Source organism: Gouania willdenowi, chromosome 17, assembly GCF_900634775.1.
Source record: "Gouania willdenowi chromosome 17, fGouWil2.1, whole genome shotgun sequence".
Taxonomy (NCBI): domain Eukaryota; kingdom Metazoa; phylum Chordata; class Actinopteri; order Blenniiformes; family Gobiesocidae; genus Gouania; species Gouania willdenowi.
In genome coordinates this window covers 28525063-28544540 of record NC_041060.1, presented here as the reverse complement: position 1 = coordinate 28544540, position 19478 = coordinate 28525063, and the positions used below count along the sequence as shown (strand labels likewise).

Below are 19478 nucleotides of genomic sequence, written 5' to 3'. Positions count from 1 at the left end.
AAGATCATGTTACATGTGATGTCTTGTGGGAAGCTCATTGGTGTGTGGTTACAAGGCCAAAACTGTAGGCTGCTTTTGTTTTAACTAGAGTCTCATACAATGCATGCACTTGTTTTTTTTGTTGTTGTTTTTTTTATATAGCTTATCATCCCAATCATACTTACATCATGATAACATCACTGTTATCATTTTATAAACCAGAAAACACAAACACTTACTGTCAAACTAATGACTTAAGCAGAGTTTAGAATGTGTGCCAGCCAGGTCTGTTGTTGATGGTTAGCAGAGTAAATCCCTTTAATTTGTATTTTATTAATCATTGAACAATATTACATTATTCATACTGGTGAACAAAGACCACTTTTACAGAGGGACGTTCACAACATACATATTACATTATTATATACAGTGCAGTGCATTACAGTGGGATGTTATATGTGTATTACCAGGATGGAGGGATGAGGAGTAGGAGGTGAGGATTTAAAGGACAGTAAAGAGACTTGTGAGAGTAAGTTGTCTTTTACATGACTTCTTTTTTTCCCTTAAATCACAGCACACTTTGTCATATAAAAGTTAAATCCATAGAGAGATAGAGTGCCACGTTTCACAGCTACTGTTAGGTGAACCTACTGGAAGTCGACCCCTGTGGGAATATCAAATGAGATACATATTCCTCATGAGATGCTATAGAGAGATGCTATAAAACATTCTATGTTAATCAGCCTCCATCCAGAGTGCAGAGAGAACCTGGACGGTAAGCCAAAGGTCAAAGGTCAGCGTGCATGCGTGCTGCAAACATTCAGACGTGTTCAGCCATCCAGAAAAATGGCTGCACAACTCCCTGCTTTTTCTCCTTCTGTGTTTAGGCATCATTTTTGGTGCTTTCCCTTTTTATATATAAAAAATACAAAACATAACAGCAAAAAGAACTCATTGTTGCTCTGGTTTTCTCCATTTTCTTTTTTCAAGCCTTTTTGGTTCCAACTCATCTTCATATGTTGCTTTTTTTTTCTTATCCCTCCTCCAGTCACTTACATATTGACAAAGTATACAATATTTTACAACTGAAGAAGACTGAAAAGTAACATTTGATTTGTCCAATCAGATACACGGCTGGAATCCTATATCAAATTAGAGAAGTCAACTGGAAGCTAACCAGTAGTAAGCAACACAACAAGCCTATGGTGTGAAGGGAGCTGTTCAGACTGCAGCTCTGCATTAACATGAGCAGCCACCCTCAGGGACAGTGGGCTCAGCCGGTTTGTCCAGCTTGATGTCAATCACTGCAAATTGTCTGGTTAAGAAAAAAACAATCCAAAAATGACAACAATTTAAATATCATGACTTGATATAGAAATAAAGGCACTTCAGTGATGAGGAGTCTAAAGATGCTGCCTATAGATTAAAACCTGCAGGTGAAACATTCAAACAAATTATTACAAAAAATATATATACTGTATATCATTTTATCAGTCGCAGACATTTGATCATATCTTTTGCCTTCAAATGAATGTGCTGTGTTTGAGTAAATATTGAGTAATAGTAATAGATTGTGAGAATGCTGTAAGCATCTGCATTCCTCCTGAGATGAAGCCACGCCAAGTGGGAGAGATATTTCTGGCAATGCTTTTGTTTTGATATGGCAACATTTATTTGATAGTTTGAGCAGAATATTTGAGCCCAGAGCATTTTCACTTGCATTTTATCTCTAAATGCAGTTTGTCTACTTGTTTCCCAGCATTAGAAATATAATGGATATTAAAATATACGTTTAAATGCTTTTTGTGAGTCAGTTGTGTGACAATTTCTTCTGAACATGAAGGGAAGCTTTTTTATTGAATTCATAAGCACCACTGATGTTTGTAAAAATTCTAAAGGAATAATATGAAAAAAAGGAAAACAAAAGAAAAAAGGAAAGATAAAAACAAAAAAAAGGAATAAGAAACACATACTGGTTAGTAGAGAGCTAAAAACTCTAAAAAGGATTACTATACATCATAAATTGTCTTGTCTTTTTTGTAAGAAAAACTAGGTAATTAAAAAATGTAAACAATAATAAAAAAAAGAAAGTAATTTTTAGTGGCATAAAGAGACCGAGCAGTGATTTTTGAGAGTGGTGTAAAGAGAAAAATAGAAGAATGAACAACATTGCACATATAGAACCTATTATGTCATTTCTAACCCTTTCCCACTTATTAAACCTATTGAGTCACTGTGTTTCCTGAATATTGGCAACAGGAGGTTTATTGACAAAAGTTTGATTGTTGCAAACATTGACAGTTTATCTTTGGCATCATCAGAGAGAAAATACTGATCTACAAAATTATTAAATGTCTTAATTTTGGACTTCATTTAGGCTTTTTTACCTCTCAGTGTTCATCTCTTCCTCCTGTCATAGCCCATACAGCCACTTGTGGTAATATATATCTATGAGCGTTGAATGTGTGCCATGCTGGCTCTGACAACGTCTCCTACATTAGGCATAAAAGCTTTAATAGCTGACGCCTTGCTAGACTGGAAGCTGTGCTGTCTGTGCTTGTGCCAGCAACCACTAAGAGATTAAAAATAAGATGCCTGTTTCTTAGCTGTTTGGCTCTCAGCACAGTGACTCATGGCTTCTAAAGGATACTGCCTTCAGGGTTTGCGTCGTCCAAGCTTTCCATTCCAGGTAGAGCTGCTGCAACTCTACGAAACAGCTAGGAGTGAAGGAGAGGGAGGAGATGTAAAGATTAGAAAAAGAAGGAGGAGAAATGGAAAGCTGTGGCAACAGATGGCGCACAGCAAGTCCTCTACAAATAATACTATATTAGGACTATTTAGTATTATCCCTTGCCATAATAATGTATTTATTGGTTAGTAATGAGACTGATCTTTCTAATCTGACAGCATATAAAAATAAAAGCTGGTACCACCAACAAAAATACGGTTCTTATTATATATATATATATATATATATATATATAAATATATATATATATATATATATATTTGTTTTTTAGTACTGAGAAATTGTGGAGTGATTTTTTGTGTTTTTCTTGTCTTTTTGTGAAAACTTCGTTTTCTGTAACTTTGCATGTTTTTTAGTCAGTTTGTGTATTACTGCTATCGTTGTGTTTTAGAGGAATTTCTTTTTTCTATTTTCCTGCAATGTTGTGATTTTTTGCATTTTTTATTGTATTCTTACGTTTGTTTTGTATATTTTGTATTCTGTCATTTTGTACATTTACTTTGGGGGCCACATAAAATTATGCAGTGGGCCACATGTGAGCCTGGGTCACCATTTGTCCATGTCTGCTATAAAAATAAAATAAGGAAAATGTAAAATAAAAAGGTAGGTAATCAATATTGTGTCTAATTTACTTAAACACTCCTGAGTTACTGACTCCATCACATTCATTATATATAGTATTAAACCAGGCATTAATACCCTGTTATTTAGGTTATTAGCATATGTTAATATAATATATATATATTTATATATATACTAATATATAAGTATACTTGTCATTTTTATCCTATGATACAGGGTCAGATGAGCCTTCACTCAGATGATTTGGTTAGAAAATGAACAAAGTTTTTAAAATATATATATATATATATATATATATATATATATATATATATATAGTAAGGAATGCCTACCTAAACTTTGGTAGCCTGGATTTGTATAAACATTCTGTTTCTGCACAGTTATCAATATGTATACACATTATAGTACCATGAAGTGAGAAAAGGTCTTAGAATCAACCTACACATTTAGGTATTTTTTTTTACCATTGTTGTTTATTCTCATTCAGGTACAGTTTGTGTCATAGTTTAAAAGAGTTTTCAGGTAATATGTTAATCTGAAGTGGGCCATGATGGCCTCAGGGTTATGAAATAAACAAGAAAGCAGAGGGTTCTTGAGCGGGGTCCTTAGCAGTGAAGCTGCTCATTGCTCCTCAGGGAGGGTTGAATGCATTGATACATTTTATGTATAAATATAATAAGTTTCTTCCTCTACATTACCCAAAACATGTATAATGGCAGTTATTAGTTTTAGTGGCATCAATGTTTGCTTTCTGAGCCGTCTACTTTTCTCTTTGGACATTTGTTTTAACATTTGAGTTTTAATATTAATCTGCCTGGCTTTGCTTACAAATGTATCCCCATCACTTTCCCAATGTCCCAAGAGTTACAGTAATTGACTCGGGGCCAATTATTTTTTCGAACCCCCGAAATGCAACATAAAATAATGAAACAGCAGGAATCACCTGTTTGACATTGCATCCTGTCTTGGCACTTGTCTCAATGAACATGACGCTCAGTTCTTTGGCCCGCTGTTCTCCCTCCTCGATCGTGATTTGCCTGCAGGAAAATATGCATCATATTTTCTATATTATTTGGCAGCACATAGAAGAAGTTTGCGCTGCATTTTGCCTTCAAAGCCTACGTGCTCAAGTTAGCATTTAGCTTCCTGTGCTATTGCTGGGATCTCTCTAAATATTAGGCATTGTGTAGTGGTTTCCTGGTCCAGTGTTAGCATGCATGGTGCACCTTGTGCTACCATCTTCTAATCTAAGGGATTAGAAAACTGATTTTGCTCCCGGTTGTATGGTGTTTTCAATCATAGGCAGGGTCCTGCACAAACCAAAGGGTTTTTAAATTTTGGCATTTTCACAAGTCACAGTTCTATGGCATTACTGACAATATTGTTTTTTAAATCATTATAGACAGTCATAATTATGAGCTAGTAAAATCATAATTATGAGAAAATTATTTTTAATGTATATTTGCAACGAAACATACAAAAACGTGAATAATTTTTCAATGAACACATATTTGTGTGTTGAATAAGTTATTATTCAAAGTGTCATTAAGAATGGTAGCAGTTAGTGTCGGTAGACAGCTGCAAATACTCAGTTTATATCTCATAATTATGACTTTCTGTCTCATAATTATGACTTTATATCTCATATTTATGACATTCTTTCTCATAATTATGACTTTATATCTCGTAATTATGGTTTCTTCCCTCATAATTATGACTTTCTTTCTCTTAATGACTTTCTATCTCATAATTACTTAATGACTTTAGTGGTGGAAACGGGCTTCCATACAGTTCACAGACTGAAAACAATATTTTTATTAACAGCATGGGGTTAATTCATGAAATTTTTACACACTTTTGCAAATCTTACAAACTGGTAAATTATTATTGGCTATAATTAATCCATTTAGCACATTTGCACATGCTTATAAAACGTTGGCAGATGAAAATCACATGCTGTGTGTGCAATGTTTAATGTGCACACTAAATGTAGCGCTCTTTATTTGGAATCTGAGTAATTTAGCAATGATTTAATGAAAAATAAAAGGAGAAAAGCCCTCATCATTACATGGATAATGAATGTCTTAGAGCGCTGTTTCATTTGTTCTGCCTTTCCTTCAGGAAGACCACACCTTATGTCCACACCTTAAATAATTTAAGGTGCCATGTGCACTGTACTGTAGATTGACAAAATAGGGGCTTTGGTGTCATTATGTGAATTATTTCCGATTTAAATGATCCATCTAAGGTTATAAATGTTTGAGCCACACTGTTCACCTCTTCTCCTCCAGGTCCGTTTTGTTGCCGACAAGCATAATGATCACATCACTTCCTCGCTCTGTCCTGACATCATCAATCCATTTGCAGGTCTGCTGGAATGAATTCACATCTGTGGAGAAAAAATTCATCAAGTCATAAAAGCATTCAAAGCTTTAGTGGCTCTGCATTGTCGGTGCGGATATCCAATGCAACACATGATCTTCCCAGGCTGCTGCTCACTTGTTATGTCATAAACAACCACAGCCACTGTAGAGTCCCGGATGTAGCTAGGAATGAGGCTCCTGAAGCGCTCTTGTCCAGCTGTGTCCCACAACTGCAGCCTTACCTGCATGTGCAGGAGCATAGAAAAACACAATCACCTTCAGTTGCTGCATCAATGACTACTATCACACCATACACAGGCTGTACAAGTGCAAAAAACCCTCCATGAAGAGAATCTATGGGCTCCTGCAGAGTATAGAATCTTCTAAAATAAAGAAAATGAAATAAAATAAAGTATATTACTTGCTTAAATAGATGATCTGTGGATTATGATTTCACTTAACTGGGTGAGAAAATGTATGCATCTGTGCAGCAAAGCTATTACCAACAGAAATAACCTTAGGCTAATCGTGTTCGTGGGTGAGGAAGCAATAATTATGCAAATTAAATCAAGGATTAGTCAATACAGAGTGGGAATCAAAATGCTATACAGTATATATGAAATGTGGCAGACTAAAACCCCTGCAAAGAACAGCTGTGGTAGTTCATGTGGACATGTGTTTCTGTAAGCAAATTTAAAAAATAGTTCCCTACTGTTCGGTCTTCCAGATACATTGTCTTTGATAGAAAGTCAATTCCAATGGTGGCCTGTGAGGGAGAGAGAGCAGGAGAGCATTAAAAAACATCAGTGAATTAGCCTGTGAATGGGGTTTCAGACGTGTTCCCATTTTTAATCAGTTTAAATATCATCTTGTTTGCTTTCCGTTCAATCATTTACAATGTTTCTGTAAAAATAATTAAGCTAAAAAGGAGAGAAAACTATCAGCTTGATCAGTTCCTAAATATGAATTTGCCTTGGACTAAATAATATCTTTAATATCCTGATACTGGTTTACTTTCTCCTCCCCTTGAACCGTTTCCTGACCTTAGACTTGATACTAACCCCTATGGACTAGTACCACACAATGATTGCCTTTAGTCTATTTAGAAATGCTCTGACCAAGTCGTTCAATTGTTAATAGCTATGTTTTTTCTCTATGAGACCTAAATATACAGTAAGTAGAGAAAGTGTTCACCATATTCTTCAGTTTAGTTTGGAACACTCACCTGATATGTGTTGTCAAAGCTGTCATACATGAATCTGGTGATGAGGGATGTTTTCCCCACTGAAAAAGAGCACACCATTAGACAATACCTCATAGAGCATGTATAACATCATCAGATGTTCAAATCAATGAAAAATATATTTCTATATGGCTGCACACACATTTTACACTAAATTATTAAGAGTTACTTTGCAGTTTAAATAGAAGCATGAGTAACTTGTGGCTTTGGCGCCCCATAGTCCATAGTGTGCATATAGCAAGAAACTACATATCTGGTTAAAAAACTAAGCTGTAATTGCAACATAATAACATTTGTTACTTTGATAACATATTTGATGATGGTAGCAGGGATTATAAATTGTACTTTATTTAATAGAATGTACTTCTGTTAAATCAGTTACCTAAAATTCACAAATACACTGATCTCAAACAGAATGCTGATGTGTGACAGTAAAAACTGTATATTTTGTAAATCTTTACTGATACTGCTTTACAGGATTATTTTGGTCATACAGTATATCTGTTTTTTCAATGCTGCAGAAAACCAAGGACCAACATGGTCAGAGAGAGCTTACTGTGTAAGAATATCAAACCCAAATAAGTAAGTGTTTTCTTTCATGGCGGCAAATATAAGACATCTTCAGAAATGATATAAAGTTATTATTTTTTGTAGTGGTGAACTCTGGGTTTAACTACTGAAACTTTCTGTGTGTGGGGGGGGGGGGTGTTGCATGTTTTCTCTTTGTTTTTCTCTTGGTAGGCACTTCCATTTTACTCCAGGGCATGAACCCTGGACCTTCTTGATGTGAGGCAGATCTATCAAATCTATAGAACATAAAAGATACATTTTTAATGTATTTTTCTAGTGATCTATTACAGACTACTTTCCAGGACTTTGCCAATAATATAACACTGTACAAACCCAATAACCTGCTGTATAAATAACTCTACATCTGTGTTTGTTTCAGGATGGTTCCCCTCCTTTATTGCAAGCAGGGCAGGACTATGACAAGGCAATACCAGGTGATGTACATTCATTTGTTCTCTAAATGGGCTGCTTTCAGGAGAATGGAGACTTCCTAAGAAGAGCAAGGTGATTATGATCTCCATTTGTTCCCGTGCCTCTCCCAGCATCATCTCCTGCTCCATTTTGCAGCTGAATGCACGTATGAGTATAGATATGACCGTGGATGGCCCTCTGCTCCTGCACTGCTCTGTGTGCTAAGAGCCATTTTTGAGAGCCAGTCTTGGGCAGTGGCCACACTAGGCCTCAGCTTCAGCACCATGGAGAGCAGCAACATTGCAGTGCAGGCCACTTCAACACACACACACACACACACACACACACACACACACACACACACACACACACACACACACACACACACACACACACACACACACACACATTTGTTTTCCAGGTTTGATTGTTGACAGTTTTAGGGGATGTTGGCTCATCTGCTATAAGTGATTTACTTTTCAGCATTAAACCATTATTATCGATCATCTTATCAAATCTGAGTCATCATGTCAAAACACATTGACAACCACTCCCTCCTTTAATATATCGATAATTGATGATGTTATATAACATTTGGGCTGATAGGTGACTGTAAAAAGAGACTAAAAAGCTTTCAGAGACGCTACCGACATCGGCTGCCTATAGGGTGTGTCCCGGGCTGACACACGGGGGCTGCCTGTTTCATGCTTAAAAACACTCATTGTTCTCAAACAGTGTGTTTTAAAGCAATTGAATGCCCTTTTTGTGTCGAAAACAATCGATGTAAGCAGAATAAAGACTTTATTAGGAAAAGGCTGGGCGCATTATCGGCCACTGCACCACATCAAAACATCCAATCAAAAACCCACCGCTATGATGCAATATAGAACAAATTGCGCCATCTAAATGATCACAATGTTAATCCGCATTTTAATCCAAGTGATCTCCATACTTGGTTTTAATTTGAATGTTTTATTTAGGATTTTACATTTTTGATGAGTCTTCACGGTGCGCCTTTTTCTCCTCTCTGTGCCAGGCGCAACGCAGCGCTTAAGCCTACAGACAGTCCCATTATCTACACGAATCCGCTTTTAACTTTTCAAATAAGCACAGATTCACATACATGACCACCAACATATTACGCACGTTGGATGAGGAAAACCTCCACCCGAGCGCTGACTCACCGCTCTGCTCTCCCAGGAACACCAGTTTAAATTTCCTCAGAGGGTTCCCCAAATCTCCTCCTGCGGACATGGTGGCAGATAAATAGGGCTGAAATCGGCCTGATGTGGTGTGTATTTGTGGCTGGATGTGTCTTCCTCCGTGGAGTTCGCAGGGGATCCTCCTTTCCTCACTGAATGATGGGAATGCAGCGCAGCATCCTTCTGTCACTCTCAGCAGTTAGTGCGCATGCGCGACCTCACCTATCTAGTAATTTATTGAAGAGATTTGCATTTTTCAGAATATTGGAAGTAAATTATTAGACATTTTTATTAAATGACAACATTTAGCCACAATGACGAAATGTAGTACTATAGAGTGGTGGGAGGACTGAGACATTCCCAGTGGGTCGGTTTGAAGTTTCACTCTTTATCTATTTATTTATTAATTAATTTATCTCTTCATTTGTGTGTGTGTGTGTGTGTGTGTGTGTGTGGGGGGGGGGGGGGGGGGTACACAGTGGGGCAGATATACAGTGAGAGAGGCCTGTAATTTTCATCATATATACCTCAACTAAGAGACAAAAGAGGAGCCTCTTAAAGAAGAAGTTACAGGTCTGTGAGAGCCAGAAATCTTGCTTGTTAATATAAGTGTCCAAATACTTATTTTACCGAGGGATTTACCAATTCATTCATTAAAAATGTATACACTGTATCAGCATCCTTCCTTGATCAACCCATAAACCTATTTGTGTAGACGCTTCATTGCCCGTATGAGTGACTAGGGGCCGCCATCCTGAATGTGGGGAGCAGACTGCAGGGGTGCTTGTAAATCAATGGAGGAACGAGGCAATCAACAATCTCAAAGTACAATTATTCACTGAATTTATCGATTTCCAAACAGTTTGATTTTTTTTCCTCATATATTGTGACACTGCTTGGATCTTAATAAAATGCTGTTCTTACCCTCAATACAATATGTTAATAGGTTGGTAGGCAGTACCTGGCTGCAAGTATCTTCATTGTTTGGTTAAAAAAAAATTGTTGTGAATAAATGTGACATGTTTTACATCATAAAGTAAGTTGAAGTATCCTATATACTTTTATTTTGCAAATGGAATAATTACTGAAGTTACATCATTTTAAGCTTTGTCGCCTGCAAATAATTATGTATGTTAATTCTAAAGAGACTATGATCTTTGCATATAGGTAACCTTGCCAGCAAGGTGGATTCTCCTGGTGTTCACAAACACCAGAAAGATGTCGACGCAGAAGGATGGTTAACGTGCCTTTAACTCACATACGCTGCAAAAATGGCAAAAGTCATTCAACAACATAATGACCGTAGTATTTCTATCCCAAAAAAAAGTTTTCACCAGCAGAGCCTTGTTGTTGTTGTAGCAGCGTCTCTACGGCGCATGCCAATGACGACATCATCAAATCATGGTGGACAGGCACTTGGCCCAATCAGCTTCGAGCGTTCTGTTCATGCCCCTCCCTGGTTTTGAAAGGATTTGCCAGACCCAGATCAATGTGGAGAACTTGAGTTAGAGGGAGGGCCACATCAATCTGGCTCTGGCCAGGTTAGCAATTAGGTGGAAGGGGAGAACTATCGGTATCAACATTGGTTATCGGAGAAATGAGCTATAAAATATCGACATATCGGATATCGTCCATCACTGGAAGCAAGCCTTAAGTGCACTGAATATTTAGGAAAAATACACTGAATACAACACTTTACAGAACTAGACTTAACAAGTAACAAGTATAATACATCATTTATTAAAAAATAATAGGTCACTCACGATCACTGAGGCATTAAACTACAGGAATGAAAATAAGTACCACTCTGACCCTGTTTCAATGTAACCTATTAAGTTGTGTCTAAATGACATAATCTCAGTAATATTGTTGTTTATCTTATCTTTCAAGTAAAACAATAAACTGTGGTTTGAACAAATGGGTCGGAAATGAAAAAAAAATTAAAAAGATAAGTTCCAAGAAATATTTCATAAGCTGAGTTCATAACATTTCACAGTTTCTTAACATTACGACATCCAGGGTCTAATTGTTCCCTTTCACTCTTCAGCTAACTTGTTATGCTAATCATTTTCAAGCCTGTCATATTTTATTGGCATAAGTAGATTTTGAGAGACATTTTGAAATGCAAATCTAATGCAGATAGAATCATATTGATGTATGGAGATGTAAATGAGCTATTTGCTAACTCTTGTGAAATTGTCTATTGCACAATGTCCCTGTTACTGTAAATAAACAATAAAATGAAATGAAATGAAATCAGATCATCATTCTCTTTATGTAAACCTCCATCTAACCACTTTAATGGAAATGTCTAAAACCATCATGATGTCCCAGAAGCCTGTAGAGTTCATGAAAGTTTTGGAAAGAAATAAAACAAATTGAAAGATGAAAAATAGTGTATGAAAATGACAGTTACTGCTGCAACAATAACATTGTTTTTCTGTATAAAAGCATCTAGATAACATTAGCTTTAGGCTGTTGATGACGCACTGTGAATATTATCGTCACAATAAGGACCCTCAAAGAAATACAGAACACACACACACACACACACACACACACACACACACAAGCCAAACAGGTGACAATGAGACCCCTCCTACATACATTCACATTGTGATAGCTTTATACTTCCAGGTCCAGGTCATCTAATCCAACCCCTTAAATTATGCACACTAAGAAGGACCCCCATCAGAGTTCTGGGTTCAGTGAGTAATGCTGTATCTTAGTCTTTGTGTTATTGGATTCTATGTTAAAGGAAGACACAGAGAAAGGCTAGAATTTACCTGGAAAAATCCTCTTTTTCTACATGTTTTTATTCTTCACATTATCTGAAATCCCTTTTTTTTGGAGGGGGAAAAAATCTGTAAGTATTTTTTGCATTCTGATTTTGATCACTGGGATGAATGGCTCCAATAATATATTTGATTTAAAAACAATTACATAATATTGGACTATACTTATATATGGCAAAGGCAGAGAGCATACAAGGATAATGTACATAATGTCAACTTAAGGGGCATTATAGATTTATGGTTGATTCAATTTCAAATATATAAAATATATATATATATATATATATATATATATTATATATTTGTATCAGATTAAATATCTCCTTAAATGTTGTATTTCAATGAAAAAAACAAAACCTTTCCACATGATCAAACAGAGTTGCCAAAAGAGTAAAAAAAAAAAACAACAACTGATTGATATATTTGATCAGTATAGAATATATTAATATGTTATATACAAAATTGTGGTTTCAAATTTCTATGCAAAGTTATTATATGAAAAACTAAACCAATATTCAATTATCACAGTTAAGTACAAATGTCCAAGAGGTCTGGATTTGCTAGACAGACAGAGAAAATGTTGGGTCCTGAGTTTTTATTTTCATATTGTGAAAGGTTCTACTTATGTAATAGGATATAATTCATAGCTTTAGCTGTTGTGAATCAGATGGAAGTGGGTGGGGGACACCTGAAGCAGCATATCATGTCTCTTAAACTCTAACAGGCTTTCTCCTGCTCTCTGTGAGGCCTGTGTTACATTCACTGACCAGAGTATCATTTCACCACTTGTTTGGGAACCATGAGATGTGATCTGTAGCTGTTTACATTATGACTCGTAGTGTGTGTGTGTGTGCGTGTGTGTGTCACATGTTTCCACTGCAGGGGTCATTGAGTGCTTCTGTAATTTGTATTCTGCTCTCTTCCTATTCTTCCTATAATCAGACAAAAAGAGCTCGTGCACATTTGAATCATCAGAGCGTTAGAGGACAAAGTCATCATGGAGAACAGCAAGGTGACGACTCATCATGACAAGGGATAAAACACAACCTACTTCACTTTAAAGAGTGAAGTGGGGGGGGGGGGGGGATCTCTGGGGCATCTTAAGCACTATATGCAACATAATAACATCACATTTCACTCTCACCTTAAAACAGTCAACTCTTCCCCACCCTTTCCATTCCCTACCCTGACTCCCTCTTCCCTGTTCCCTTCCCCCTCACCCAGGTGTAATACTGCCCTCTCTTTTTATATCCTCCCTTAAATAAAGTGTTTCTTACCCTTCCCTAGGAAGGGCTAGTGATGTCACAATTATGCAATAAAATAATGTATTTAATTGCAATAACAAAACATGCATTGCCGTAAATAAATAAATAAAGACACGCCCAGTCAGCATTGTGCACAGAGACAGACAGTAATACACAGAAAGATGTGTCTGTACACACACACACATTGTGAGTTCACAGCTGAGATGTGTCAATACAACCACAGACACACACAATCATGTCGTGAAGCTCACTCACAGCCCTACAGTCCCACCACCTCACGCACATAGCAATAAGGCGTACACACAGAGACAGATGGGAATACACACATGATGTCTGTAAATACAATACACATAGCTTAATGAACCTTCTGATTAGTGAACAGAGTGAAAAACATCACAGCTGCTTCACACGGAACATTAGACTTCCTCATTGAGGTCAATCAATGCTCACTGAGGACTGTGATTGGAGGAAACCCTCCTCCCTCTTCTCAGCTTTTATGGGAGGGGTGGGACCAATAGTGAAAGTTGATGACACAGGGTAATTCAAATAATCAGTTTCAGCCAATAGCAAAATTCACTTGTAAAAGCAGGTGTTCAACCCCTGGACGCCAGTAACTCTGACATTTTACAACTAAATACGCAAAATTAAAAATTAGTTTACTAAAATGTGAAGAGTGGGACAAGGATCAATCAACAGCGCTACATAATACCCAAATACATATGTTTTCAGCTGAAAAAAGTGGGTTCAGGGCTTAGTTACACTTTAAGTTTTGATTAGGTGACCAAACTTGTAAAAACCAGAAATGTGGTTGATTTAAAAAAAATAGTATCAATATTTTGAAAACATCACTCATGTCTACTGCACACATGTTCCCAGCAGCCAGTGAAGGAAGTGCTGCCGCTGCCTCGCTATCCCACTCCACCTGCTGTGACTTTCTCCCATCTGAGCCCAGCCTCAAAGAAAACCACCACAGGCTCAATCCAACATGTACAGGTGGCCTCCTCAGGTAATCCACAGAAACAGCATGTGTGTCACATTGTGTTGTTACGCATATATATATATATATATATATATATGCTGGGCAACGATTAACCGCGATTAATCGCAGTGCGCAAAATTCAATAATATTTTCAAACGTAGTGTATTGCCCACTTTTATTTAAAAAAGTACTGCGATATGGACAAAAGTGCAACAGCATAATTAACACAAACAAATAAGGTGCTTATCAGGAGCAAAATTCCCTTTACACAGTAGTACAACATAATATACCCCCAGAGACCAGAGCTAGTATCAACCGTCTGAGCAACAGCAAGTTTTCTTTTTTTCTAAACAGGTAACAGCAGAAACATTTTTATTTTATTAGGGAGCATATGCACATATACAATCTCAGTAGGTTGCGAACTCAGTACATGACACCGGCTCTTCATCATGTAACATAAGAACATCCGACCCAATGAGCAACGAACTTTCAAAATAAAATAATAATTAAAAAACTGCGTTAATGCGTGATAAAATAATTGTCGACGTTAATTAATTACTGCGTTCATGTGATAATAACACATTAATTCACCCAGATTTAATATAAATATTCAATGTTATTGCAGTTACAGGGTGAACATCAGGGTTGGGGTAAATTACTTTTTTCAGATACAATTACGTTTTTAATTACCCATGTTCATTACAATTCAATTACAATTAAAGTTACCAGCATTTTTTACAATTACAATCAAAAAAAAATTATTTTTATCCTCAGACAATTACAGTTACATTCGTAATTACTAAAGTCAATTACAATGAATAATAATTACTGAGCCTGAAGTGAATAACCTAATAAAAGTTAGCCTTCCTCTTGTGTTAGCTTTCTGTTAGCATCTCTTATGCTAACGGGTCCTAAATCAGCTGTAAAATACAGTAAAAATATATCATCTAATTTATTTCCTATTGGTTTCCTTGTTAGGATCCTTAATCAATGAAAATATAGGTTTTAATATATTTTTAAAAGGTAAAATGTGGGAAAGCTTGATATGAAACACATTTTAATAATTCTTTACGTCATATGTTTAGAACTGTTGATAGAACTGTAAAATCTTTCCTCAGTTTGTCCTTAAATTACAATTGACCTTTTTTCTAGAACTTTCATGGCAATTACAATTACAAAGTCAATTATATGAACTCAATAAAATTAAAATTACAATTATAATTGTGCCATAATTGTAATTAATTATCAATTACATGATTACAATTATAATTCACCCCAATCTTGGTGAACATTGGTGCTTTCATTTACTGCCACTCTTCAAGTCTCGAATATTGTTAAATGTCAAATAATCATTCCTGAATGTGATGGATTTGATAGTCATCCTGTTTATGTGGGCAGAGGCTGGTTGCTATGAAATATGTTTTTAGATATTATTTATAATACCTTCCTTTAAAAAAACAAACATTTTTATTATTTTATTTTTTGCGTGATTAGTGTCCTCTGTCATTTGAAAGAAAACACTGAGTATACTAGTGGTTTTATACTGGTAAGATATCAGTGTAATTGACACATGATCGTTTTTTACCATCGACTTACAGTGGTAACGTCGCTCAGCCATCTGAGGCCTCCGGAGAAGGACCTCACACTGATGTCTCACATGAAGTCTATGAAATCTCTCAGGCATGCTGGCTTTACTGCTGTCTTCACTGGACCAATGGTATCAGCATCTTAACTAAAAAAGAGTCATTTTATGTTTCATACTCGGAACAAGAACATTTATGTTTATTGGAGTCTCGAAATTCACTGTAGGAATAAACCTATGCTGTACTTGCACATACATGCGCACCTACAGGGAATTTGTCTTGATGTTCTTGGTGCATTAATAATATGAAACTATCAACAATATAAAAGAGTGTAAGTGATTGTATTTACAGCCAAATGAAAAGAGAAGAGAAAAACTATTACTTGCTAGGCTTTTTAGGGAACTCAATTTGAAGATGTCTGTGAAAACTAGACACAGCTGATATTTCCAAAATGAATAGGGAGATAAAGTCAGTTCCTGCTTCTTTCAAAAAGCTTCATTAAACCAGTGATTGACAGCTATGAACCATGGATGGATGGATGGGTGGATGGATGGATGGATGGATGGATGGATGGATGGATGGATGGATGGATGGATGGGGGTAGATGGATGGACTCCAATATCTTGCAACCATGACTGTATGTGATTAATAAATAAATCAAGAAAGCTAGCCAATCAGCTAAATGCAAACAATAAAAACAAAAGCAACTTAGAGGCACATTTCCACTTTAATCAAAAAATCTATTACCTAATCTGATTGTATGCAGAAACTTGACAGTGAGGAGGAGATGGACAATGTCCCGATTGTTGACATAATCCTGGCTGACATCGACTCCCTGGTTCCAACTCACGATGAGGCTGGACGTCCCATTGCAGAATGGAAACGACAAGTGATGGTGCGTCAGCTGCAGGTTAGACTGCAGGACGAGGAGGAGCTCAGGAGACAGGTACTCTTCATCTCTGCTGCTGTTTCACTTTGCATTAAATGAACAAGCATTTAAATTTGTTTCCCAAACAGGACATAATTAATGGCTATGCATCAATGGATGTTTGGAAGTATTCCCAAGCCCAAAATGCAGTCTTAGGTCCATTTGGTGAGCTGCTAACAGAGGATGATCTCATTTACCTGCAACAGCAGATTGAATCAGTTTCCCTGCAGAAACGCTCCCAGGCGTACGAGCTGGAGCTGACTAGGCTGACTGAGGAGCTCAGGGCAATCTTACCAGATCCCATTGTCAACATTTCCCTGAACAAAGACGTCTTGCAACAGATGGACTCTGAGGGAAAGTTAAACTTATCTTTGCCAGTCTTGTGCAGTCGTGTGTCAGAGATTGTAAAAAGCATGTCTCTTTTGGTCGCTACACTGCCACAAGCTACAGAAATAGAGAGTGAGGGGAGGATGGCAGATGGCATAACTGAGGAGGTTCAGGAAACAACAAATCCAGCTATTGATTTAGGGCACAGATTGGAGCAATATGGCCAAGGAAGTGAGTCAGTGAATGCAGAATCCGCAGGTGGATGCAGGATTCCACACATAGGAATGGCTTCTGCATTTAGTCATCGTTTGGAGAGCAACAACTACAGCAGAGCACGAAGAGAGAAGGTAGAGAGGGAAATTCAAAAGTCTGGTGTGTCTGTCAGAAATCTCAGGTCCAACTTTGAGGGTCAGATTGGTAGCATTTACCCCTTTGCCGGCGTTTTAAAGGAAGGACAGGAACTAAAAACCCCAAGGGCTCCAGGATTGAAAAGCTGTGAACTTGGTGATATAAAAACAGTATCTGTAAAGGAGACCCCCAGTCTGAGAAAAGAGCGAATAGTGGTGCTGTTTCTGAGCCACTGGAAGAGATCTGCATATGCTATTTCAGTGAGAGCAGCAAGGAAGCGACAAGGCCAAGTGACAGCGGCACAGCCCCAGCAGAAAATTACCTCCATGTTACAGTTCTGTCGACAACGCACTGTGGTAGAAAAAATGCTCAACTCCTGGAAGAATAAACGAGGTCATAAAAGTGCAAACTCCTCACAAATCTCTCCTACCCGGGGGACTTTTTCACCAGAGCAATTCCTGCCAGAAGTTGACAATGTTGCTGTGAGCCATGACAGCTTGACCCTTGATCTCTTTATGCTGGGTTACTTCCATATCTTAGAGCAGGAGCTTTCACCTGAGGAAAGGAAGATGAGGCATCTGCTCTGCTTCGAGGTATTCGACCATGTCGGGAGCTTCCCATGGGAAAAGGTGCGAGACTTCCACAAAGCTGTCTTAGAGGAAATCCAGTCTGGAAGACGACAGTGGAGCGATGGCTTTGAGGACATCAAAGCTGAGTTTTTTGGTGGAATGGAGCTGTGTAGTTGTCCGTCACCCTCATCACAGCTGCTGCCAGAATCTAGATCAGTACCTAAGGTTGTAGTTCAAAGTGCCACTCCAGATGAGAGTGGCAGTGACACAAACTTCTCTTGTTTCAACAATGAGGACATCTGTAAATATATTGACCGCAGTTTTGCTTTCTGGAAAGAGAAAGAAGCAGAGCTATTTGATTTTGAAAGCTGAAGTTACTCTTATTTGTTGAATGTTTTTGCTGCAATTGTGTTTTTATTTGGCTAACTGGTTGCTGTTGAGGTTGAAATGTCATGTCATGATTTATTTTTTAAATCTGGATTTACCTCAAATGTTTACTTTACAGAAATTAGGTAGTGTTTGTGTGACACACAGAAATGTGTGATCACATTTTGTGATTTATTTGTGTGTATTTCAATATGTAAATCTGTGAATGGGAGCCGTTGTTTTGTTACTTTATGTAAAATCTCAGTTAGTGTGGTTTTAATTTGTTCCACAAGGAGGAGTAACCTCCAGATGAGACAGTTTAGTGTGCGACAGCCCTCGTCTTCAGACTGGCAGAGGCGAGGAACCGAAACACTACCTGTTTGCTTGTCTCATTATTTCCCTGTTGTTTACAGGTGAGTAAAATCTAAAATCACATACTTGTGGTCACTAATATTCTTCTATAACATGTAGAAGCTGAAGCCATCCATAGGTGTGTGTCAGGATGTGTTTTGAGAGTCTGAAGGTATTTTAGCTTTGAAGCTCATGAGTGTTAGCTTAGCTCATAGCCACTGTATGTTGGTCATGGCTTGTCCCTAGCTCCCATGTTGTAATGTTAGTTTTGTAAAGCTACTGTATCTCTGTTAAAATAACTGTGGATTCATGAAGAATGTTTGTTTTCATGTTAGTACTCATTTTCATGTGAAAAAGTGTAGCACTAACTCTGCTAGCTTCGCCGTTTCTCTATGGGATTTCCCATGTGGTTTGTTAGCATAATGCTAAGCGAGGATTTAATCTCTTGTATGAACCTGTATGCAACAGTATTGCATTCATAAGAAGCTCCTAAGTAACAGGACTGAATTAATTTACACTTGTGACAAGAATAATAACACACAAACTATTTTGAAGTTTTGAGATATTTTGTATGTAATATAAAACAAAGTATAATTTGATGTATATTTCTGTGCATCCTAAATTGAAATGTGGATAAAAGGTTGTTTTTGAAGAAAGAAATGAAAACCAAAATACAATTAAGTGAAACTGAAATACATCAATATGTGTATGAAAATAAAGACTGGCAGAGGCAAGGAAAGGAAACACACTACCTGTTTGCTTGTCTCATTGTTTCCCTGTTATTTACTGGATAAATCTAACCTTGCAACAGTACTCCACACGGGCCCTCTTACATTTGTTTTTTGTTTTTTGTCTCAAATTTTGCCCA

The 19478-nt window shown here is 37.2% G+C and overlaps 2 protein-coding genes across 2 annotated transcripts; one reads left to right on the top strand and one right to left on the bottom strand.

Annotated features, from left to right (window-relative positions):
* Positions 1 to 292: 292 nt before the first annotated feature.
* Positions 293 to 9304, bottom strand: LOC114478940 (ras-related protein Rab-6B-like). The gene is made up of 8 exons (XM_028472311.1): positions 9082 to 9304; positions 6899 to 6957; positions 6386 to 6439; positions 5810 to 5915; positions 5588 to 5699; positions 4254 to 4347; positions 2630 to 2696; positions 293 to 1283 (listed from the first exon to the last, which is right to left on the bottom strand). Exons 1-8 carry the CDS (start codon positions 9149 to 9151, stop codon positions 1219 to 1221), a joined length of 627 nt encoding a protein of 208 aa, XP_028328112.1. The 5' UTR covers positions 9152 to 9304; the 3' UTR covers positions 293 to 1218.
* Positions 9305 to 12891: 3587 nt separating this feature from the next.
* On the top strand, positions 12892 to 18265 carry espnlb (espin like b). The gene is made up of 6 exons (XM_028472089.1): positions 12892 to 12906; positions 14036 to 14165; positions 15737 to 15855; positions 16488 to 16667; positions 16739 to 17108; positions 17235 to 18265. The coding sequence occupies exons 1-6, from the start codon at positions 12892 to 12894 to the stop codon at positions 18263 to 18265; spliced, it is 1845 nt and encodes a 614-aa protein (XP_028327890.1).
* The last annotated feature ends 1213 nt before the right edge of the window (positions 18266 to 19478 follow it).